The sequence below is a fragment of the Sarcophilus harrisii genome, chromosome 3 (genome assembly GCF_902635505.1).
Source record: "Sarcophilus harrisii chromosome 3, mSarHar1.11, whole genome shotgun sequence".
In the NCBI taxonomy this organism is placed as follows: domain Eukaryota; kingdom Metazoa; phylum Chordata; class Mammalia; order Dasyuromorphia; family Dasyuridae; genus Sarcophilus; species Sarcophilus harrisii.
In genome coordinates, this window is record NC_045428.1 from 162,464,050 (window position 1) to 162,489,027 (window position 24,978).

Consider the following 24,978-nt stretch of genomic DNA (forward strand, 5'->3'; position numbering starts at 1 on the left):
GGAGAATCCATGATGAACCCACCTTTTGAGAGGTGATGGGAATTTGTTTTGCTTGATTTTTAATAGCTTTTTTTTTTTTTTTTTCCCCAGTTGAGGGAGAAAATGGGAGGGAAGAAAATAGATTTTTGTAAATTGAAAACAAATTTCCCTAGTCAGTTTGCAAGTTGTTACCATCATGAAAAATTGCTAGAATAATTGCATCAGCATTCAAGTCTCAAAAAATCCATGAAAACTCCCACTGGTATTACTTATGAAATGTTTTTTAACATATAGTGTGTTTAAAAGTACACAAAATACTTGTAAAAAAAAAAAAGAAGTACAAAATACTCCAGAATATTGGAGATTTACAAAAATGACCTAATAGGTTATCCAGCCCAACTTAATTTTTCAGAATGAGAAACTTGAAGTCTAGGTACGATTATATATACATAGTAGGCTTTCCAGAAGCATAACACAAGTTAACTGATTTTTCATCCAGTGGTCACACTAAAACATCTTCCTTATAGCCTTTTTCTTCAGGGCATCTTTGGGGAAGTTAAACAGACAGTCAAATTTTAACTGGACAGGAATTCTATAGTCATTATTAAGATTATTAAATATGATTTTTATCAAGTATTTAAGACCCAACATCTAAAATTATAGTAGAGGCTCATGGGAAGTTATAATTATATGTTTGTGTGTACAAACATCACATTACATACATGTTGTTTTAAATAAGAGCCAGCTATACTAGGCATTATTTCAGAATATCAGATTGATACATTCCCCCCCTCCTCCCAAAAAAAAGTATATGTGTAAGAAGATTGTGTAAAATATTTAAAGTTACTGAATCAAAGACTTAATTTTTTCCCAACTTTTTTCAATTGATAAATCTAAATGAGATGTGTATGCTTGTGAAATAAGAATATACAAAATATTTTTTATTCTTTTATTTGGAAATACTTCACAAAACATGGAATCCTCATAACAGTCAGTAGCTATTTTAACTGTGTAATGTCACTTTGTATAACCTGAAGAAGCCGATGACATCAAAATTAAAATCTCCAAGGATTTCTGAAGTATTTCAAAATAGATTTTTCTTATCTTCAGAAGTGTCCCTTAAATTTCATGTCTATATAAAGCACATTTGTTTTCCTAACACCTGCAAAAAAAAAAGTTCTTTGGTATTTTAATTGCTTTTTTTTTCCTGTCTACTTTAAATCTCTTCTAGAGCCTAGGTCCTATTACGTAAAATGATGAAGTTCTCCTAAGTAAGTCAAGTCAAAATAATTTTTCCCTTCTGAATATTTGGGACCATGAAATGAATTTATCTGAAATTTTAATTTTTTAATTCCTCTTTCCCCACTTTTAATAATATTATTGGAGGATGAGAACTTTTTTTTTTTTTTTTTTTTTGGCATATAACTTCCATTTGTAGTTTGGGTTGTTTTAATTTTTTAAAATAACAGCTTCTGCCAACTCCATATTTTCCCATTGCTCTCCCTCCTTTACTGTCAAGGATTAATATTTGTAAAATGTAGAAGAAAATACACAATTCACATCTATTTCACATCTACTTTTGTTTAGTGATCGTGTGTAGTCATGAAGGAAGCCGTCGAAGATGCGGTGGACAAGGAGACCTTCTATCAGGGTCACTTGGAGTATTAGCACATTGGGCATTCCTTGCTGGACCTGAAAAAACAAATGGGTATGATTGTTTTTCATTTATTTTACTACAATCAGAAATGTAATTTTCTAGACTTAATATCTTTTGATATTTTTTTTCCCTTACTAGCCCCAACATTCTTCTTCTCTTTCTCTTTAATCTCACAAACAATTAGTAAATGGCGAGTCTCTTTTTAAAACATCAGATTTGATTAAAGCTAACTGTTAAGCATTATAAATTAGAAAATGTTATTGGGCATTATCTAAACTGGTTGTATTTTATAAGTTTTTTAAAAACATGACTAAATTAATTTACCCTTAAAGAAGCAAGCTATTTGAGAAAACATGAAAACACTATTTTAAAATTTTTCTCAGAGGCATTCAAGGGTTGTTATTAGATGTTCTTGACACAGAATTTAAATACAAAATCAGATTTTCCTAATGCCCACCACAGACTCTGCTTGTGATCTAGATTTGTGTAGCAGCTAGTTACTGAGGAATGTGATGTCATATATTTTTGCAAACCTTAACCTCTCTAAATGACATCAGTTTCCTTCCAAACCACCTCATACTAAGAAGAAACTACCATACTAATAAAAAAACTAATTTTGTAATATTACTACTTACTACATAGCAAAGTATGCATGGAGGTATGGTTGATTGTATTATCTAGAATAGTGTCATTAAACTCAAGGCCTGCTGCAGTGAGCAGGAACCCAATTAAAATGTAATCAGGAAGTGCTTAAAAATAAATAAAAATATAATACCACATAGATAATGTTTATAGGAGTCTGTTTTTATTTGAGTTTGCCCCAACTAATCTGGAGTTCAGAAATGACTTTCAAGTTCTTCCTCAAATTGACAGAACTTCATTCAATTCAACTATAAATTGTTACTTTTAGCATAAGAGAGCCCTACCTATATTCGGGCTCTACCCTAATGCCTCAAAAGGGGCATAGCATGCAGATAAACCAAAAAAAAAAAAAAATCAACAAAATACAACCAGTTTAGGTTAGGAGGGGCTGGGTTATGAAAGCCTTCTGAGAGCAGGAACTATCTTTTGCATTTTTGAGATCCTCATTGCTTAGCAAAGGGCCTGGTATACAGTCTGTGCTTCGAAAGTGTTTATTAACTAACTGATAATTACTACACAGTTACTTTGGGCCTATCACAATTTCCCTTTTCATCATTTGGAAAATGAAGGGGTTCAACTACATAACCTCTAAAGTCCCTCCCAACTCTTAGAGCTTTACACCCAGTGATCTCATGAAACTCTTAAATATTCCTTCCACTCACAGAGAACTTCTGGGACAGGTCTTTGAGCATTGCTGTAACTGAAAAAGTCATTAATCTATAAGCTACTCTGGTCATTTGCTTTTCCTAAGTGATTTAGCCTGGTCCTAAGCCCCATGCCTAGACCAGCACCAGATTACTATTTGAAACCTTTCCTAGGAGATTATTAGGAACTGATGGAGCTTAAAGCAAAAAATATGAAAAAGATATTTCCTGTCCTCAAGAAGCTCAAAATATAATGGGGGAGACAACATGGAAATAAATAGAAACATACAATTCTATATTCTATATAGACGTTCTATACAGAATAAATAGAAAACAAAGGAAAGGCACTAGAAATAAGAAGTTAGGGGAAAGTGCCCTTTAAAGAGTGGGATTTTAACTCAAAAGTAGGTAGGAAATGAGTAGGGTAGAGTTGAGAAGAAAGATGGTTCCAGGCATGGGGGGCAGCCAGAGAAAATGTACAGAAGCAAGAGATGGAGTGTCTTATTTTGGGGACAGCTAGGAAGCCTGTCACTGGACTGAAGATGGTGCCAGGGAATAAGGTAGAAGATCAGAAAGGTAGGAAGGAGTTGGGTTAGGAAAGGCTCTGAATACCAAAGTTTTGATTCAAAGAAGACTGGGTATTTGCTGAGTGGAGTTTGAGGAGGTGGGGAGACAGGGTGGGAGCTATACTTTAGGAAAATCATTTTAGTGGCTGAATGAATTATTGGAATCCCAAGGCTGGAAGACTACTGACAGGCCATTATTGACTGATTATTGAATCCAGATACGAGGTGGAAGGAAGTGTCAGAGGAGATGTTGTAGAAGTAAAATCTCTTGTTGGCCTTGCCAACACCTTTAGACATGACTCTTAGGTCTTAGATGAAAAGTGTTGTTACATTTGTTATAGTTACAGAAAGATAATGAATTCTGTGTGGGACATATTGAGTTTAAGATGTCTTCTGGTTCCAACAATGAGAGATCATCTCATTTATTGAGGCCAGTTTCAATGACCTCGTAATGAAGAGAACCATCTATACCCAGAGAGAGGGCAGTGGGAACTGAGGGTAGGTCACAATACAGCCTACAATCCACAATACAGGATTCTGATCTTTTTTTTGTTGTTACCTTGCATTTTTTTTACTTACCTTTTTGATCTGATTTTTTTCTTGTGCAGCAAGAGAACTGTATAAATGTTTACACATATTGGATTTAACATGTATAACATATATTGGATTGCCTGCTATCTAGGAGAGAGGGTGGGAGGAAGGAGGGGAAAATTTGGAACATGGGGTTTTACAAGGGTCAGTGCTGAAAAATTATGTGTTTTGAAAATAAAAAGGGTTAATTAAAAAAAAAAAAGAAAGAAAGAAGAAAAAATGTCTACTGGATATTCAGTTTGAGGTCTATGAGAGACCTTTGGAGTACAAAATCAGTAAAAATGTCCAAACTGGATAGGTACTGAATCATCATCATAGGGATGGTACTTACATCTTATGGGAGATAAGAAGAGGACTCAAGATAAACTGCTGAGAAGGGATCCATGAAGATCCACCAAGAGACATAGAAAGAGTGGTCAGATAGGAAGGAGGACCAGCAAGAGAGTATGAAAACCTGCAGAGAAGAGTGTATTAAAGAGGAGTTCCAGAAGTTGCAGAGCAGTGTAGAGAATGAGACTGAGAAAAAGCAACATTAAGATTATTAGTGACTTTGGGACAGCTAGTTGGCACAGTGGATAGAATACCAGCCCTAAAGTCAGGAGGACCCAAGTTCAAATCTCAGACACTTAATACTTCCTGGTTGTGTGACCCTGGGCAAGTCACTTAATCCCAATTGCCTCTGAAGGTGAGGAAGATTATTAGTGACTTTGAAAAGAGCACTTTTGGTGGAATGGCAAGATCAGAAGTCAGATTGTAAAGGTTGAGACTAGAGTGGGAGGAGGGAAAGCACCCAGTATAGCCATCCTTAACAAGGAATTGACTCACAAAGGACAGAAGTTTTAGAGGAGGATAATTAGTGGGGATGGAAGGACCAATGGAAGATAATTTCAGAATAGCTAAGACAAATGAGTACATTCATAGGCAGTAGGGAAGAAGCCAGTGAAGAGAGATTGAAAATGATAAAAGTAAGGAAAGAAGTGAGCTGGAAGAGGATTGCTTGAGCAGAGAGAGGATTTAGGTTATCAGACGAAGGTTCTGAATCCAGTAACTCTTTCTACTCCTGAATTAGTGCTTTCTTCTACTCGGCTATAATGTATTTTCCTATTAATCACAGAATTTTTACGTTAGTCTTTGTTGGTAATTTTTACAACAGATTCTTGAAGGTCTTTGTGTTTAATAATGGTTTTGTTCCCACATTTATAAGTACTAGAAATTTCCCCACACACACATTTATAAATATTACAAATTTTTATTTATATGAAAAATTGTTGTCTTTTCATCCTAAAATGGGTAGATATTTGATGGCATTTTTGGAGGGAAAGGGAGATTAAGGAAACTCCTTATTTATTCAGCCCAGGACAGTTCAGTGGCTCAGTGGCTCAAGCACCTGCCCTGGAGTTAGGAGGACCCCAGTTCAAATCCTGTCATAGAAACTTGACACTTTACTCAGCTCTGTGACCCTGGGCAAATCACTTAACCCCAAATGCCTCACAAAAACAAGCAAGCAAATAAAATATGTTTTGCCCTAATTAGTATTGGGGGGAAGAGAACACTAAAATTACAATAACCTGAGATTTGAAACAAGCTCTAGGACAAGAATATTAAAACAATAGGACTGACTGACACACCAATATTTTTTATAAATCTGATGTTTAATGGTTTCCAATGACTCTTGCCTTGCATCTTTCCAAAAATGGAAACTTTTTACTAATAATCTCTTCACTTTCTAGTCAGAACCCTTTCCTCGTGGCTGCCTTTGGTGCGTGTTCTCTCACACGGCAGTGTAACAACCAGGCCTTTCAGAAATATGGGCGCTCGATGACTACTACTGACATGATTGCCGAAGTGGGGATAGCATTCGGCAAATTGTTTGAAACTTGAAGCAAGGGGAGCAAGAAACATGGGAAGCAAAATGTCTCTGGCTACAGGAGTCCTTTGGGCACGAGGCTATATGTTAAATCATGAACCCTCTGAGTGTTATGGCAGCACAGATGCTTCTTATTTTTAAGTCTAGGGATTAAGGTGATTACCATTGGTATTTCTCGAGAATTTGTAATACTGGAAGTGTTGGCTGAAATAAGATGTATTTACAAATGTTCTAATAAAACTAAACTGAAAGTACTTCTCTTATTTTTTGGTTTTTCAGCACTAACAAATCCTAAGAGCCTCAGAAACACACAATTTGAAAATGAAAATAAAACTTTTCCACAGCTTGACTGTTTTTGGTTTGCACTTGAACCAGGGGTTCAATGTTGGGTTTACATTTTACATTTTTAACTTCTTTACACTGGGCTTAAGACAGCGGGCAATTTCTAAGTTAAATAAAACTACACTAATCCAGTTTGTATATGATACTTGGGTTTAAAAAAAAAATCAGGATTTGGGGGCATATTTCTTATCACTGAACTCTTTACTATGTGAATTAGAATATGTCATTTCAATTTCAGGGCTTGAGTACCTTGCAGTCTGAAAAAAGTTCTTCAAAAGATCATCACATCAATCACAATAACTTTTGAAATTCTGAAATCGTTTGACATAAGTGATCACTAGAATATTTCAGAATAGCCTAAAATGATGTGCTTTTAAAGAATTATTTTAGAAGCATGGTTAAAGAAAAAGTAGGGACCTTCTATGAGCCATCAAAACCGCTGTTATTGGATGTGATACTGAAGTGTATCAGGAGATAAATTAGGGTGACAGGCTGTTTGTAGTTCTTTTACTTCTGAGGTGTAGTCAAGAGGCGAAAACTATTTGAAGGCTGATGTTAATTTTCTACGTTTAATCAAGTTGTTTTTGACGATTTTGGAAACTTAATACTGGTTTGGTCAGTGTAGCCTTAGGGATTCATGGTTTTTATGTCGGTGGTTCCCAAATCTGAGATACTATAGTCTACATCCCTACCCTTTCTCCCCTTCCAATTTGTTGCCCATTTCCAACTGCCTATAACATAGCATTTACTGTTTGCCAAGAATGGAACTAATCAATATTGTATCCTTCTGGTGGGATGTGAGGTTTGAGATTTGTAAATCCTTACAAATTTCCCTGATGGCTTCAAAACAAAACATCCATCTTTGCTTCTTAGGGAACACTTAAACTAGTTTTAATAGGTATTAGTGATTCAGTTTGAATGCTTCAATTCCTGGTGGTCAAGAGGTTAGTGGCAATAAGAGTTGTTAAACATCCCCTTTAAATCGACTGCAGGTTTAGAGAGTAAAAAAATTCACTCATTCCTGAATTATTAGTTACAAAATGAAAGTTTATTGTTGGATAGAAATCAATTTAAAGACCTATTGGGAAATGGAATTTTGGCGCTGAGAATGCTTTCTCAGTGGGGCAGGGTCCTAGCAAAGATGGCACCAAAGGGCCATCTGCAAAGACTCTTAGTTGAGGGAAGTTGTTATATTGGGTATCTTGATGGGGGCTGGGACAGTCCAAGCTGATCAGATCAGGATTCCTCAATTGAATGAGAATTTAGGATTTCTAAATTCAGGGAGTTGATTTGCCCTTGAATAGTACTGCTTCTCTTACCCTGAAAGGTCTGGGCTCTGTCTCTGACTCCTTGGAGAGCATGGGAGATCCTGATCTTTGAGATCAGAAAAGGGGACACAATCTAAGAATGATAATCTTAAAGGGAACAGTTCCCCTCATGATAATCTTAAAGGGAACAGTTCCCCTCCCCCTTCATTACTACAGCTAATTTGATTTTGTAGTTTATCTGGATAGCCAAAAGATGGACAGATTTCTAAAATATTCTCTATTCTTAAATGCTCCCAGATATTCACTACCATGACTTCTTCCAGTGGCCTTCTTCTTTAAATGGTGTCTTTTGGACACACTGCAATTTCTGCCTCACTCCCAAAATACTTAATTTTCTTTAAAATTGTTAAAGTTTAAAATGCATGATACTTTTTAGGGTTCTAACTGTAAACAAAATATGTGTTTCCATGAACTTCTCTGGGGAAAATAACTTATTCTCTATGAAATTACTTCAGAGCCCTCATAAGCATTCTTTAAAAAAAAAAAAAAAAAAAAAAAAAAAGGCATTTTTTTGTTTATAATCGTCAGTTCTGGTAAGTAAAGCCAGAGTCTCACTAACTCTCACTTTAGGTTCTTTAAACAGCCTAATCAGTATAGATTTCACTTCAGCTTGATACAACTATCACATTGAATTATTAGATAACTTGCATTTAATCAAAATTAACTGGTACCATCAATCATTACCGACTTCCTAGTGTGAATGCTTCAAGGACCTACTGTAATGAATATTCTGAGAGCTGCACTGGGATTTTTTTACTCATGTTACTCTTACATAAGGACCTCAGTGTGATTTAAATTATTAGAGGAAGACACTGAAAATATTAATAAACCTGGTAGATGGATACCAGATTGATTGATTGGCCTAGAATGGATAGTATCCCCATGGGCTACTGTCATGGGCAAAATAGGTCTCCTGATACAGTGTCTGCTTTTTAGGTAAGTTAAGTATCTTGTATTTCATAGAACAGATGTAAAGATTGCCGGAGGAAGGCTTTTCTTGGGATCATTTGTGGATAACTTATAGAAAATTGAGAGGAGCACAGGATGAGGAAGCATAAAAGACAGGTAAAATAGCATAGATCCAATTGAGTACATATGTGCCATTTTAGGTAGATGTTCCTTGATATTTTCTTAGCTTTTTGTTTTCTATATATATTTCTCCCTTGCCAGTCTTATAATTTTCATGGTTTTTATGTAGCTGATTGGTTCCCAAATCTGAGATAACTATAGTCTACATCCCTACTTTTCTCCCCTTCCAATATTTGTTGCCTATTTCCAACTGCCTATTAGATATAAATATTTTGGTCATTGGTAGCACATCAAATCCTGGGTGCCCCAAACCAACATGTTTTCTAACATGTGACTATTAATGGTACCACTGTTCTATAATGCTTGAAAATGGTATGTTTTCCTTTTTTTGTTTGTCATATTTTTATTAACCATTTAGTCGATGGTTTTGTTTAGATTTTTAATGGGGTGTAGGGTTTGATAACAATTTAGTTTCTTATAATTCTAGAGCTCTCAAATTTTTCAACTGTTTTTTTTTCTAAACCTGATTGATTGGATGGCAGATAATAGTATGGTCTCTAGTTAGGTGATAGTATATTTAACCATTTTGTGACTGAAAATACTAGGTTCATCTCTCCATTCTATCCTCATGTTCTATAATCCTTATGTTTTCAGTGGCTTGAATTTAATATTAAGGCCTTAAGAGGGAGAGAGGGAGGGGGTGTGTGTGTGTGTGTGTGTGTGTGTTTTGTTTTTGTTTTTTTAAACTCAAAGTGGAGAGTATGGCAGAGCAGAAAGAAAAAACTGTTCTTAAGTCTAGAAAGATTTGGTTTCAAGTCCTGGCCATGATTGATACTGTCTGGGGGCCTCTGAGCAAGTCATGAAACATCTCAATGCTCTAAGCCATTCTCAAAGATTAAGAGATACAGAAACACACATTGCTTTATTATCTGGGGGTTCTTTTTACCAACAAAAGGATGGATGTAGTTCTCTTTAAACTGAAGTCTCTCTACAATGCAAGCTAACTCGATCATAAATTATATCATACAGCTGACAAAAATGAAAATCTCTTACGTACATTTAATAGAAATGAAACAACTGCCAATTTAAAATTTAGTTTTAATGTTGACTTGAAAATAGAAAGGGAAACTTTAATGTAAAGTTTTACCTTTCCAACAATAAACATTGAATCTTATGTCCAGGAAAGAACACAATTTCATTTCATTTCCCAGTTTTTTGCTCCTCTGTCCCTGGTTCCAGCAATTCCCATGTAGAAATATTGTTCCGATCCTATAAATCAAAATTTTAAAAAAATTTGTTTTTAAAAAGCTACCTTTTTCCCCCACAAGCATTTTTAAAAAACAGTATTTTTCCCCCAATTATATATAAAGGCAATTTTTGCAAATTTTTGAGTTCCAAATTTTTCTCCTTCCCTTCCCTTCTTGGTAAGCAATTTGATATAGGTTATATATGTGCAATCATATATTGCATGTTTCCATATTGTGAAAGAAAAAATAGATCAAAAGGGGAAAAAAAACAAGCATTCTTAATGGCAAGATTTTGAATAAAATTTAAAAAGAGATCCAGAGGGACCTTTGAACCTTTTAAATAACTGTCAAAACAAAATGTATAAATCTCTGTTCATTGAACAAAGAATTTAACACACATGGTAGCAATACTTCCTATGTCAATATAGGGAATTTAAAAAATACACCTTCTGGCACATTTCTCTTGCCCCTCCCCCCAGAGGCATATTTCTCCCTTTTCAGGAAATTCTAGGGTATATTTCACATAAAACATTAATTAACCTTAATATTGATTCCATAGGCAGCAAGGTTCTGCCGGAGGCTATCACAAGCATGGAGCAATGGTTCCCTTTCTAATAGCAACTGTTGCCTTTTCTCTCTCTGTAGTTTCTTGGCTTCTTTGGACAGGTCAGCTGGAACAGTCCCTGTGCCTTCTGATGCAACCAGGGAGTACTGACGGACCTTGGAACGAAACTGTACTAGTTCATCAACCACACTATGCAGAGTAGCTGAGCTCCTATTTTCTGAAATAAACTAAACACAGAAAAAAAAAATTACTATTAAAAACATAGCTACTTTTACAGAAAACAGTAGTTTTCTTCATTTGGTGCAATAAAGCCAATCCAATCACTAGCCCCAGAGTAAGCAATTTTGAAGGAGGCCTGGCTAACATTTATATTAAAAAACGGCTTGATTATGAAGTATTTATATTTCGTTATTTGTATTTGATAGCAATAACAAAACTATGGCAGTTATTTATAAATGTTTTATCCAGACATTTACTAGCCTCCAATTTACCTTAAATTTTGTCTTCATCCCACATTTGACAAAAAATAAATTCTCAAACTAACAACCAAAATAAATATATCAAAAAGAGAAATGGAATATAAATGGAAGATTACAGTTTTCACAATAATGACCACCTTGGGATAGAAATTATCTTAAAGACAAAGTAGACTACTCCAATCACATACAATTTCCACAATGTGGAAAAATATAAAAATTAATGAAGCCAAACCCTGGATTTAAATTGTGATAAAAAGCATATTAAATAACCGACAAAAGTCTGACAGACAAAATCTAAATAGAATTGACAAATGCAGACTTGAATACTGAATCATTAGGTCAAAATTATGAACAAGGAATTTCTACCCAAAAATGCAAATTGTCAAAAAACCACCTAAAAAAAATTCAAAAGTTACTAAAAATCTGAGGAAAAAAAAATTTGAAATAACACTGAGGTAATAAGTACTTCTCATTAATTAAACTAGCGAAGGTGGCAAAAGATTTGTGCAATTATTTTGCATCTTTGGTCAATATTCTTTTAATTTTTTTCTTTATTGCTATGATTAGCATTACAAATATTACATCAAATAATAACTGACAGTGAACATCTTTGCTTCATGCCCATCTTGAAAAGAAAGCTTTCAATATTTCTCCACTAAGAATAGAGTACAAAGAACTAGAAACAAAATAAATGTCTATCAGCAAATGGCTAACCTATTTGTGGTACATAAATGTAATGGAATATAAAATGTGCTGTGAGAAATGACAAACACGATGAAATTGAAGAAAAGAGCCCTATGTTACCCTAAGTTGTTCTCTCTTCCAAGCTAAACCTCTCAATGCTCACATGACAGTGTGTGGTCCCAATACCATTTGGTGGCTCTTCGTTGGGATACATTCTAGCTCACCAAGATGTTTCCTAGGGTGGTACTCAAATTTGAATACAATAGCCCAGGTATGGTCTCACAAGAGCACAGAAGGACTACCCCTTCCTAGCTCATTACAAACACTACTTTTCTTCTCAGCCAGTCTCAAAAATCATATTAAATATTTGACAGTCAAGCTACTCTATGGACTCATATAAGGAAAGCAATCCAATAATGTCATGGAAGTCACTTGACCTTTTTAAGACTCAGTACCTTCATATGTAAAATGAAAAGAAGAATGCTGGCATTTCCTGCCTCACATGATTGATGCAAGGGAAATGTATGCTAAAGCTTAAAGCTCTATATTAATTTATTAAATTATCATTTTCAGCGATTATTTCTTGGCTTGAAAATTTTTGTTACCAAGACAAAAAATCCAAAAAGCCAGATGAGTCCTGAAGAAATGGGGAAAGGTAAATTGGCTGCTTCTGAGAAGGGAACAAAACAGTGTCTTTGTCCTTTCACAATTTCATCCTGAGAAGCATCTGAGCTTTAAAAAAACCCCAAAAAACAAACAAAAAAAAAACCACCCCAGAATTTTCTGGATGCTCTTAAATGCAGGTTTCAAAATCTATAGAATATAATCAGTATGTAAAGGGTTGGGGGAAGGGAGGATGTTAGGAAGAGCACTGCCTAGAGTAAAGGAGACTTGGGTCACATTCCTTGTAGAATCCATGTTTGTGTTCAAAGTAAAAGGCTCGTTCGGGAAAAAAAATTTTTTTTTTGTAAAATACTCTGAATTCTTGATTATTCTTCCAAAATAAGTTTTTATGAGCCTTTATGGCAAGGATCTAACATTATTTTTCTCATCTTTTAAAGGCAGTTAAAAAAAAATGGTGACAAAATGTAAACTAAAGTGTCCAAGTTGTAGTTTAAAACACACACACACAACCTTCTGACTATCCCCAAATTTCTTAATAAGGATAATACTGATGGCATTATTCACAGAGAAGTTATCTCAACAAGTCCAACACTCCCTGAAAATAGAAATGACCCCTTCACCATTTTTGTATCCTCCACAATCTATCACAAAGATTCATATTTGTCAGTGTTTAGTTTTTTTGTTGTTGAATGAATGAGTATAAGCTTTTGTATGCTTGTCATTAAGCATGTCACTATTAGAAGTGGAGTCAAAATGGTTTAGAAAAGGCAAGACATTACATGAGTTTTCCTTCCCTTCCCTTCAAACAACTTTAAATAAAGCCTCAAAACAAATTCTGGAGCAAAGGACACAAAAGGACAGGGTGAAACAATTATCCAGTCCAAGATAACTTAGGACTGCAGGAAAGGTCTGTTTCCCTTGAGTAAAAGGGGAGCATAGTCCAGCACAGGTGGTGTTCAGGCAAGCCAGTAGGAGATCCTGAATCCTACCACAGATCAACACCCAAAGGGTCCTGGAAAGCTCACCAATTGGTATAATTAGTCTGGACAACCCCAGAACACTGGGCAGCCCTGGAGATTCAGGGGCAGCAAGCCAGGGACCAAACCCCTGGCTCCCAGTGCAAGAAGGTTGGAATGGTGTTTGTTCCCTTAGCCCCAGGAGCAGACTCAACTTTAGAAGTCATGAAAGAGATTGGAAAAAGAGGGGAAAAAAAACAACCAAAAAAGTACTGTCCATAAAAAGCTTGTATGGCCACAGGGAAGATCAAAATACAAATTCTTAAGAGCCAAACGATGTTAAAACACGTATAATGTGAAGCCTCAAAGAGAATTATGAATTGGTCTCAATTAAAAAATTATTTAAAAAATCAAGTAAGAGAGGCAGATGAAAAATTGGGAAAAGAAATAAGAGCTAAGCAAAAGAAATTACGAAAAAAAAATTAACAATTTGGTAAAGGAAATGCAAAAAAAAAAAAAAAACCCTTAAAAAGTAGAATTGACCAAATGGAAAAGGAAACACAAAAGCCGTTTCTTAAAAATTAGAATTGGGCAAATGAAAGCTAATGATTCTATGGAACACCAAGAATCAATCAAATGGACGAGAGGTTCTGGTCTCCCTGTCTCCTTTCTTCTGTCCTCCATTTCTGATTCTTTGTTCAGAATGTGCTCCTACCCTAATGAAGTCCAAGGAATATCATAGCCACTTTCCAGAACTCTCAGGTCAAGTAGAAAATAGTACAAGCTGCCAGAAATTCACAATTCAATTATTAAGATGTTGCAGTCAGGATCATACAGGCTTTGACATTAAAGGATTTACATTAAAGGCTTGGAATATGATATCAGGATCTTGGATTACAATGAAAAGTCAACTTGAATCTATTTCTATCCTATAATATACTATCCTACACATCTCTCCTCACCTCAATTCTTACTCTTTTCCTGCCCACTGTATAAATTCACTTCTCCCAGTGGAGATATATCAGGCTACATCTTTTTCCTTGCTCTTTCAGAAACATACTTTTTGACACATGAGAAATGTTCAGTAAATCAAAGTTTTAGTAAGAAGACATTATTGGAATGTTACATAGAGAATACTGTTATGGTTAAGGTATTTGGAGAGTATGACTTACCTGTCTACTTGATAGAGAAATTCCAACTGTGTCCAAAAAATTTTCAATATAGGAGACTATTGCACCATATACAGCAGGACTTCTAGGACAGTTAACTTCCTGTTATAAATTATACATTATGTTTTTAACTCAGTCTTTATCTCAATGTGAAAAGGCATTTTTGGCTCTATGCCTAAATATATAAACACTTCAAGAAAGCTGAAAAACGAAAAATTCCCTAGTCTTCATGTTAAAAACAACCATTCCTTTATTGGCAGATAAGAAGAATGGGTAGAAAGCTTGCAAGTTGGAAAGATTTGGATGCAAGCATCACTTGTGACTTAAATTGGTTTGTGACACTGGGCTAGTTATTTAACTTCTCAATGCCAGGTAATTCTTTAAGATAAAGTTGTAAAGTAACTCTTGACATATTCAGAAAAAGATTTTCTCAGTGGGAGTTCAATAAAATTACAACTCCAAATGCCAACTCATTGATAGAACACTTTTTACATACTCTATTTCATTTGATTCTTGCACTACCCCTAATGAGTATGAAGAACCATAAATAATACCAGATAATTTTATTAACCTGGCAACTCAAGCTCAGGAAAGTACAGCTAACAAGGGACAGGGTGTTAAAGTCTCAATCCCAGGTCTATTGATCTTCTCAATCCTAGGTTAGCACTTTCTTATCTCAGAGGTGTTTCAAACTTCTTTCTTTCATTTTGTCATCTTCAACAACCCCCGTGGAACTTCAGTCTATGGGACTAAATGTTAATATGGAATTTTCTAGCAGATTTAAATTTTTGATGTAGACCAAATCTAAGTTTTTTTAAATCCATTCAATAAACGGGTCAAAAAATGACCCAGCTTTGTAAGGTAGTCACATTCTCATAAGGCTTCTTATAACCTCTAGTGGTGAAGTCTAGAAACAAGCATGGAGTACAATGAGAGCTTTACATGACTTAAATAACTGAAATAATTATTAAAATAATGAGCAATTATCAAATTAATAACTTAAATACAAATATATTTGATGAATATCATCCAAATTCTATGGGCTTCACTAGACTGGTTTAAAAAGAAGCTCATGCTAGTAGAGACCCTGCACTCCTTTACAAAGTTGTGAGAGAACAAAAATAACAGTAAATTCTAACTTTTCTGTGTTTATTGGGGGTTATGCTAATCTTGCTTAGTTGCAGCTTTGCAACTCAATTACTTAATTTGATTCACCTCTCCCAAGAAAAAGAAGAAAAGAAGAGAAAGTGATTACTATATGTTAGCAAGTCTGTTGTACTCTGATCTAGGATACATTCCTTTCTACTTGACTTCTAAAGAACTGGGTGGCAAGGTGGAGCAGTGGATGGGGTGCTGGCCTCAGACAAATGCAAGCTATGTAAATTATTGCAAGTTACTTAATCTTTTTGCCTCAATTTCCTAAATTAGAAAATGGGATAGCAATACCATCTACCCAGAAGGACCGTTGTGAAGAGATATTTGTAAAGCTATTAGCACTTTGCCTGGCACATCACAGACACCGAATATATACTTCTTTCCATCCTTCTTCCCCAATATTGAATCTGGTCAAGACTGAAGAACTCCAAACTTGGAAAAATGAGAAATTTGAACTAAGTAGGATAAAAGACTTTCAAGAAGAGGTTCAATGACTTTTGATTTGACTCTAAAGTCTCAGAATCTGAGGAGTTACAGCCTGCCACTGACAAAAAGAAAGGAAGGGAAAATAAAGATAAATAATATAAACAGTACCATGTTAGTCCAACTTTAGGCCACACTTTATCCCTCAAGTTTGTATCGACTAGACCTAAATGAAGATTTAATATTCATTTATAAGTTCAAACTTCCCACTTGTCCCTTTTGTCTCACAGTTTGGAATCCATGTCAGGTACCAAAAAATAGGTAGAGAGAATATATATCATGCAAAAAAAGTAATTTCCAGGCTTTGGAGTGAGCAAGAGGGGAATACAGGTAAGATTGTCTTTTTTAGACTCCATTTCAGTCTCGTAAAGTTAAATTCTAGGGTTTAAATACTCATAATTGGACAAGTCATTTTTAATCCTTAAGCCTATATAAGTAACAATAACAAGTCTGTGAATGTCCCCTAATTCATTTGTCATTCTCCCCCTCCCCCTCCCACTACACTGTCTTTTCCGCTTAATCAGTGTCCTCTATAGACTCAAAGATTGACTTACAATTTTACTTATTTATCATTTTAAATATTTTCTTATTGGAAGCAAATCTAAGTATAATTTTTCTTTCTAGTTGCTGAATAAATTAATTAATGTAAAATAGAAATTAGGTAGAAGGTAAAAGGAAGTAGAAATTCCTTCTGATAAATGTGTTCTCTATTTCCAAATACCTGACCAAGTTTCTACATGTAAAATTAACCACATTTTTAAAATTCCCTGTACACATATGAAAAGTTTGATCCTTGAGAAAATAATTTTTAAAATATTGTTAATCTCAAATAATCCTAGAATTTTCAAGTTGAAAGGGACCTTAGAGATCATCTAGCCTAAGCCCTCATTTCACAAATGAATAGCTCTAAGACACAGGTTAAATGAATTGCCTGAAGTCATAAACTGATTTAATTTAAAAGTCTAAGTGTAGCCAAGTGTGGAGGAGCCCACCTACATAAGCCTGACACTAGAAAGACTGAAGCTGATCGATTGGCTTGAGCTGGAGAATTCTGAGCTACAGTACTGCTAAAACCAGAGTGAGTGTCCATACTACATCTGGCATCTGCCAAAGGAAAGGTGAACTGGACCAGATGGAAAAATAGAGCAAGTTAAAACTTCTGTGCTGATCACTACTGGGAATAAAGCCTCTGAGTGGCCACTTCACTACTAGCCTGAACAAGATAGGGAGATCAGTCTTCAGTTCTGTCCTCTTTCCCCCATTTCTCCCCCCTCCTAAACCAAAAAGAGAGCTAAGTGTAAAACCCAAGTCCCTAACACAGGATCTAATTTTTTTTTCATTATGCTAATCTAGTTTCCTACTTCAGTGGTTTTATTGTTCCGATCTTAAACTTAGCAATTGCCCGTAATATTAAGTTCAGAACTAAGTTTCGCTAAATTAATAGGGTTTTCACCAAGTACGAAAAGTCTGGAGCACTCTTAACTTCATAATTCTTACTTATAGAATATAGTAAGAATAGTAAGGCAAAGGAGGGAACAGATTTTCCCAAATACTAAAGCACAAAAGAGTTTAAAACTAGGCCCAAATTCTTGGATTGCCAGTTAAAATATAGTCGCTCCAAAAAAAGTTAGCAGGATTTCTTTCTCATTATTCTTTATAAAAATAACAATTTAATTTGTCTACATTAAGCAAAAGAACTATGGATAGTTGCCATTTTTTGAATTCTATATCCTAATGGATTACCTTAGTAACAGCTTTAAGCTGTCTGTTGCCATGGCGAATGAGGTCCATAATTGCATCAACAGCCCGGGGGGTGTCAAAGTCATCTGCAAATGCAGCCTTGATGGCATCTTTGGTACTAGTTAGTCTTTGAGAAGAAAAAGTATTTGAAGAGAAAAGAAGATATCAAAGTAGTAGATCTGTCATCTAACTGAAGCAGGAAACTTTTAAGAATAACAAAAAACAACAATCATTTCCTTAATGTGTAATCATTTCCATAATGTGTAATCTGTACAGTCAATGGCCCATATTACTCTTAAAAATGTTCTTTCCCTAATAAAAAATTCTTTTCCTCAAGGAACATTATAGTGATTTGGGATTTTTCTGGTTCCACCACTCTTAATTAGCAGCTTCCAACTCTCTACTCATCTTTCTAGTCTTTAATCTTTCCTTCTCCGCTTGGCTCATGAAAACACATGGTTTTAGATCTCCCCACTCTCAAGATTTTCCTAGAAGTACCTTGGTCTGGATCTTTCTTTTGCCCTATTTATTTTGCTTTTTCTGTGTTTGTTATATCCTCCCCATCTCTAGTAAAATGTAATCTTAAGGGTAGGGATTGTATCATATTTTGTCTATGCCTCAAATATCTTCAAAACTGTTAAGAGCTGGAAAAGGCTTGGGCAACAACTATGACAGATGAGGATATTTAGGTTTAGAAGAGTGACTTCTCTCAAATCACCAAGCATTTAAATGGAGGAACTGGAACCCAAAAAGTGATCTTATTCTAAGGAGTTCTCTACATTTCTCTGTCTACCAGATCAATACAATAAAGATCAATACAAAGGATTCAACCTGTTACAAGTGGCAAAAATGTAAAAGGCAAGGATTTTGTCTATTAAACCCACTATAAGCACATGAGCATCTTCCTAAGTAGTTTTTTTAAAAATATGATTTAGCAATCTAACAATTATGAATCATTAATTTAACAATTATTAAAAACTAATCAGAATGGTGTAATCATACCATAACATACTTCAAAAATTTACCATAAAACACAAAATCAAAAGAGAAGAGAATCTTGAATTCAAAGGAAAAATAATTGTGCTCTCTTAAATCTCAAAACAGCAATCACAAAAATACATTCCATGCTGGTATAGTAAAAAAGCACTAGAATAAGAATCAAGAAACTTGGTGTAATCTAACTCCACTAGTTAGTTATATAAATAAAGCAAGTAATTTAAACATATAAAAATCTCACAATTGTTAGACTCTCAAGAGACAAAAGTGACTTTAGATATTCACTATGAAATCTTTATATAACAAAATGACAAAAGTCAGATAATCTTTGCTCAATGACCTTAGCACAATTTTTGGAACATAATAAGAACTATATAAAGCTTATTCCTTTCTCTTTGCTTTACTACTATTTTCACAATTATTGTAAAGATCAAATGACATAACAAGCGAAGCACTTTGAAAACATTATAGTGCTATATTAAGTAATAGCTATTTTTATTTATGATCATTATTATACTATCTTCTACTAGTTCTATTCCTCTCTAGGCTACATATCTCTGAGGCCTTCAAATAATCATCAGATGGTAAAGTCCAGTCTTTTCATTTTCATGATGATAACATACAAGGCATGCTCACATTTGTCATCATTGATGTGGTTAACAGTCTTTTGTTTTCATACACCATGACACCTAGGTGTCATGGGATGCCAATAACTTGCAAGTGAACTGGATTTAAGTGAGAAAGGGTCAAAATTGTCAGAATTATTACAAAAACACAATACCCAACATACTCAAAAAAATGATCTGACCAAGGCAGAGTACAGAGTGACAATCAATTCCTTTTACTGCTTTCTCCCTTTAGTTTTAAATACTCTCTTATTTATGTATCCTAAGATGATATTAGGTCCATGTTACACTACCATCTTGAAAAGCCCTAACTACCCAGATTACTTTCATACGATCCTAAATAAACTAATATATTCTGTACTCAAGCTTTATAATATTTAGCCTAACTATTGAGATCTTTATGGATCCTGTTTTCTTCCTTTTTTGATGGCACAAACCTTTAAAAAAAGAAGGAAGAAAAAGAAAAGAAGAATGCACAAACCTCAACAAATCTAGGAGGAAAAAAAAACAGAGGGTAAATTTCTTTTTTAGAATCCTCAAATGAAACAATAAGAAACATATATTACCTTTCCCAGAGTAAATCCTCCCTGATGGGATCACACACAAGCTGTCCTTTCATATAAGCATTAGCATCATCTACAAAAGAAGCTATTCCAAGGAGGAGGTGTTTGGCTTCATGCATGATGTCATCACTATATTCTATTGCTAAGAAAGCAGAGGTTTCCATTTAGGCTGTAGTATGAAAGGTAGCTTATCACAAAACCAATATAGTAAATACATAAGTAAAATTCATTCAGGGGAAGAACATAGATCTGATTGTGTCTTCAGCACCTTACTAGCTGGGTGATATTGGACAAGTCTAACTTTTCTGAGAAATAGTTTCATCATCTGCAAAACTGGGGTGGCATCTGTCTTATACATTGTTTTGTTTATTATATAGTATCAAACACATATATTTAAACATAGCAGGGCTTCCTATAGGTATTTTCTTGGGAGACCACTGTACCTTGTTGTCAGTTCTAATATAATCCTTTAGAAATCAAACAGAAGAACTGATTACTCACTGGTACTCATGATTTTCCAAAAGTATTAGTGGGTGTATGTGGCCCTTGAGATGTGATCTAACAAATTTTTTTTTTAATTATAGTTTTTTATTTACAAACATGTACATGGGTGATTTTTACAACACTGACCCTTGCAAAAACCTTCTATTCCAACTTTTTCCCTCCTTTTCCCCCACCTCCTCCCCTAGATGGCAGGTAGTCCAATACATGTTAAATACAATGTATGTATACATATTTATACAGTTATCTTGCTGTACAAGCAAAATCAGAGCTAGAAAGAAAGAAAGAAACCTGAGAAGTAAAACAAAAATAAAAGCAAACAGTAATAGAAAGAGTGGAAATGCTATGTTGTGGTCTACACTCATTTCCTATAGTTATCTCTCTGGGTGTAGCTAACTCTCTGAACAACTGGAATTGGTTTGAATCATCTCATCGAAGAGAGTCATGTCCATCAGAATTGATCCTCATATATAGTATTGTTGTTGAAGTATATGATCTCCTGGTCCTGCTCATTTCACTCAGCATCAGTTCATGTAAGTCTCTCCAGGCCTCTCTGGATTCATCCTGTTGGTCATTTCTTACAGAACAATAATATTCCGTAACATTCATATACCACAATTTAGTCAGCCATTCTCCAACGGATGGGCATCCACTCAATTTCCAGTTTCTCACCACTACAAAAAGGGGCTGCCACAAACATTTTTGCACCTGTGGGTCCCTTTCCCTTCTTTAAGATCTTTTTGGGATATAAGCCCAGTAGTAACACTGCTGGATCAAAGGGTATGCACAGTATGATAATTTTTTGAATGTAGTTCCAAATTGCTCTCCAGAATGGTTGGTTCACAGCTCCACCAACATTGTCCCAGTTTTCCCACATCCCCTCCAATATTCATCATTATCTTTTCCTGGCATCTTAGCCAATCTGAGAGGTGTGTAATGGTATCACAGAGTTGTCTTAATTTGCATTTCTCTGATCAACAGTGATATGGAGCTCCTTTTTATATGACTAGAAATAGTTTCAATGTCTTCATCTGAAATTTGTTCATTTCTTTGACCATTTATCAACTGGAGAATGGCTTAACAAAAATAATTTCTTCCTTGAGAGAAAAATTACTGTCTAAGGAAAAATCTTCAGAAAGACCACTGAATTGTCAACCTGTCAATCATATTTCCAATGACAAATGGACACAAGAGCTGACTACGCATAAAAAAGCATAAGAGTTTTATACTGATAAAAGAATGGAAATGTCTAGAGAAATATGATCAATGACTATATTACACAATAGATTCTTTAAGGATGTTAAGAAGGGGAAATAGATCTTTAATCCACATAGAGAATTTAAGAAAATTCTTACAAAAGCAAAATTTAACTACTTAGTAACAAAATTCTACCTAGATATTAGTAATGAGGACTTGATGGTGACATCAATTAAATATAATTAAGCACAATAGCAACAACACAGTTGGTGAAGAATTCACAACTTATCTTATCCAACCCACAATTTAACAAAAATTCTTTTTACACTTGCTCTAGAAAGTGTGTTCATCCTCCTCTCTCTTCTCCTAAACCTTATCCTCCAATACCCCAGTTCTTGGAAGGGTATTCAGAAAAAACAGCAGTTCAGAATACATAAAAGGGATGAGAAAGAGAAAGCACTTGTTCCCTCTATACTAAGGACAATTCATACAACTTTAGGATAAAACCACCATACACTAAAACTCTTGTTTGCTGCATTAAAAAGAAAAAGGCTTTAAAAATAAAGTGATTTTATCCTACATTTTAAAATGATAATAAGCTTCATAGAATTGAGATCTATGGATTCATACCTAATCTTCCTACATAGGGAAATACTCTCCTTTTTTTTTTTTTTTAAGCATTGATCAAATCTGGAAAAATTTAAAAAAATTAAATATGAAAAAGCTGGCAAGGCCACTCTTTATCTTTTTATTCATTAATTTTCTAAAATTTTAGAAAAATTCTACAAAGACATTGTCTGCATCTTCCTTTATATTTAAGCAAATTATCAGTCAAAAATCTAGAGCGTCACAGAGGCAGCTTTTAAATGGATAGAGAACTGAATCTAAAGTCAAGATGACTCAACTCAAATCTGGCTTCAAATACAAACCTACTGTGTGCCTCTGGGCAAGTCATTAATTAACCTCTTTTACCTCAGTTTCCTCATCTGTAAAATGGGGATAAAAATAATAACTGTCTCCCAAGGTTTTTGTGAGGATCCAATCAGATGATAGTTGAAAAATGTTTAGCATAGTGCTTGCCACATAAGAGATGCTTAACAAATGCTTGTTTCTTTCCTTCTCACTCACCAAAGGCAGACTTGAAAAATGGGGAAGAAAAAAAAAAAAGCCAGAGAAAACTCTGAAGATAAATCCAGAAACTAAATCATAAGTTACATTAGCGGTTGGACATGAGGCTCCAGAATAAGATCTAAACTCTGGACAGTCTGTGAGAGGGCATCCAAGATATATAAAAAATAATTTTGGCTCAATCATTAAGAACTATCAGTTTAGAACATTAAGAACATCAGAACATTAAGAGCTATCCCTGCTGAATTTCCAAAGTTCTATTTGCATTAGAAAAAGCCTTACATAAATGAATTAGTATGGATTCAGAAAGTAATGATCAATGCATTCATCCAATAGTATTTTATAGAAAAAGAACAAACAGACTAAGATAACTACACCTGCTGACTGTGGAGTAAAGTAGTCTCTATGGAGGGAAAAACTTGCTCTATCATTTTCGTGCGGGTTTTTTTTGGTTTGTTTGTTTGTTTTGCTGAGGCATTTGGGGTTAAGTGACTTGCCCAGCATCACACAGGTGGGAAGGGTTAAGTATTTGAGGTCATATTTGAACTCAGGTCCTCCTGACTTCAGGGCTGGTGCTCTACCTACTGCACCACCTAGCTGCCCCTGGCCCTATCATTTTCACTTTCAACATTTTAAGAAATATGAAGTTTTTTTTCAAAATTTATCTGAATGCTACAAAATTCTAGTCTACATACTCAAAGATAGAACACTGTAGAATAAAAGCTTCTTATGAGCAGGGACTACTTCATTTTTGTATTCTTTAACATTTAGCAAATTACCTCACCCATAATACTAAATATTTGTTGAGCTGAACCAAAGGGTGATCACAGAGTACATATTTCAAACAGATTTCTAAATATGTCCTAAGTCATGCTTTGAATGAGTAATAATCATCTGAATCAGCCCTTTAAATTTGCAATGAAACTCAAATTGAAAGTATACTCCAAAATCTATTTCACCTTTGTAGAAAAGTTGGAAATGTAATCTTCAGAAACACCAATATCAGTAGGAAATATGTTGCTTAACTGTTTTATTCAGTTTTCATACTGGACACTGATCCATCTACTTTCTATTGCCTGGATCTCTGGTGACATAGCATATACACCTGAGTATACATTTTCAGAAAAATAATATGTATATTCTGTCTCCTAAATCAGGTTGGAAGCAAAAGATAAATTTGGCTAAAGTATAACTTTTGAGAAGAGTGCCAGAAATTTTCTATGCACTATTCCATTAATTCATTGCTGAAAAATAACAGTTTGGTCATGTATACTTATTGTGTATCTAATTTATATTTTTATATATTTAACATCTACTGGTCATCCTGCCATCTGGGGAAGGGGAAGGGGGTGGGGGAAAGAGGGGAAAAATTGGAACAAGAGGTTTGGCAATTGTCAATGCTGTAAAGTTACCCATACATATAACCTGTAAATAAAAGGCTATTAAATTAAAAAAAAAATTCATTGCTGAAATGGGCATTAGAATGCCAAGAAGGATGTCACGAATAGCCCAGTCAACTACACTGTCATGGGAAGAAAAAAAGAGCATGAGAAACTACAGCAAGGCAATGAGTTGTCATGTGAAATTTTCCATATATTCAATTTTATGTGTGACCAAATAAATTACTCAAAAGGGAAACACCAAGGTTGTTTTTTTCTTCTATGCAGGTTACTATTAAAATGATTTTTTTACTTGATCATTTACTTGAATATCAAAAAGATCTCCCAAAATTCTTCCATTCTTTCTCTAAGCTTTATCAAAAACTCCATACTAAGGAAAAAAAATTAGACCACAAAGTGATCATCTGTTTGGGGGATGTATGTATGTTTGACAGACAAAGCAGTAGGATATTTGATCAAGGAGGATAGCCTGAGTGTTTATTTGCAAAACTTATTTTAATGGGTTTTTAAAGCCTGAAATGTCTATGATCTAAAATATCTTAGCTGTAGTGGAGACTGTCACATCAAAGATCTCTTTAGTCATAGAAGCCTCTTCCCAATATTCTTATACTAGTTTAACTTACTTTTTTCATTTTCAACTAGTGCTTTATTAAAGCTAACTTTTGGATGACTAAGCTAACAAAAGATAAAGAAGAGTAAATAAAATTATCAATACAAAGTCTTTTATCCTGAAAGCCTTCTATAGGTGGGATAAAATTACTTGGGAGTGTGCGGATCCTGCCATAAATCAGCTATCACTCCTACTACTAGATCCTAATTT

The 24,978-nt window shown here is 34.6% G+C and overlaps 2 protein-coding genes across 12 annotated transcripts in view; one reads left to right on the forward strand and one right to left on the reverse strand.

Annotated features, from left to right (window-relative positions):
• Positions 1-6,200, forward strand: part of NAXD (NAD(P)HX dehydratase) — an 89,279-nt gene extending 83,079 nt beyond the window's left edge. For 5 of the 6 annotated variants that reach the window (XM_031958711.1, XM_031958714.1, XM_031958715.1 and 2 more), the window contains 2 exons: positions 1,567-1,687; positions 5,810-6,200. In XM_031958711.1, coding sequence (XP_031814571.1) covers positions 1,567-1,687; positions 5,810-5,960 — 272 coding nt within the window. In that variant the 3' untranslated portion in view covers positions 5,961-6,200. Of the gene's footprint in view, positions 1-1,566; positions 1,688-5,809 lie in introns of those variants that run through there. The other variant, XR_004232853.1, reaches the window with a different exon arrangement.
• The window catches only part of CARS2 (cysteinyl-tRNA synthetase 2, mitochondrial), a 64,245-nt gene continuing 40,813 nt past the window's right edge, over positions 1,547-24,978 (reverse strand). For 5 of the 6 annotated variants that reach the window (XM_031958708.1, XM_031958706.1, XM_031958704.1 and 2 more), the window contains 6 exons: positions 19,936-20,074; positions 17,751-17,874; positions 14,373-14,471; positions 10,433-10,684; positions 9,793-9,914; positions 1,547-1,671 (listed from right to left, as the gene is read on the reverse strand). In XM_031958708.1, coding sequence (XP_031814568.1) covers positions 9,846-9,914; positions 10,433-10,684; positions 14,373-14,471; positions 17,751-17,874; positions 19,936-20,074 — 683 coding nt within the window. In that variant the 3' untranslated portion in view covers positions 1,547-1,671; positions 9,793-9,845. The remainder of the gene's footprint in view (positions 1,672-9,792; positions 9,915-10,432; positions 10,685-14,372; positions 14,472-17,750; positions 17,875-19,935; positions 20,075-24,978) is intronic. The other variant, XM_031958705.1, reaches the window with a different exon arrangement.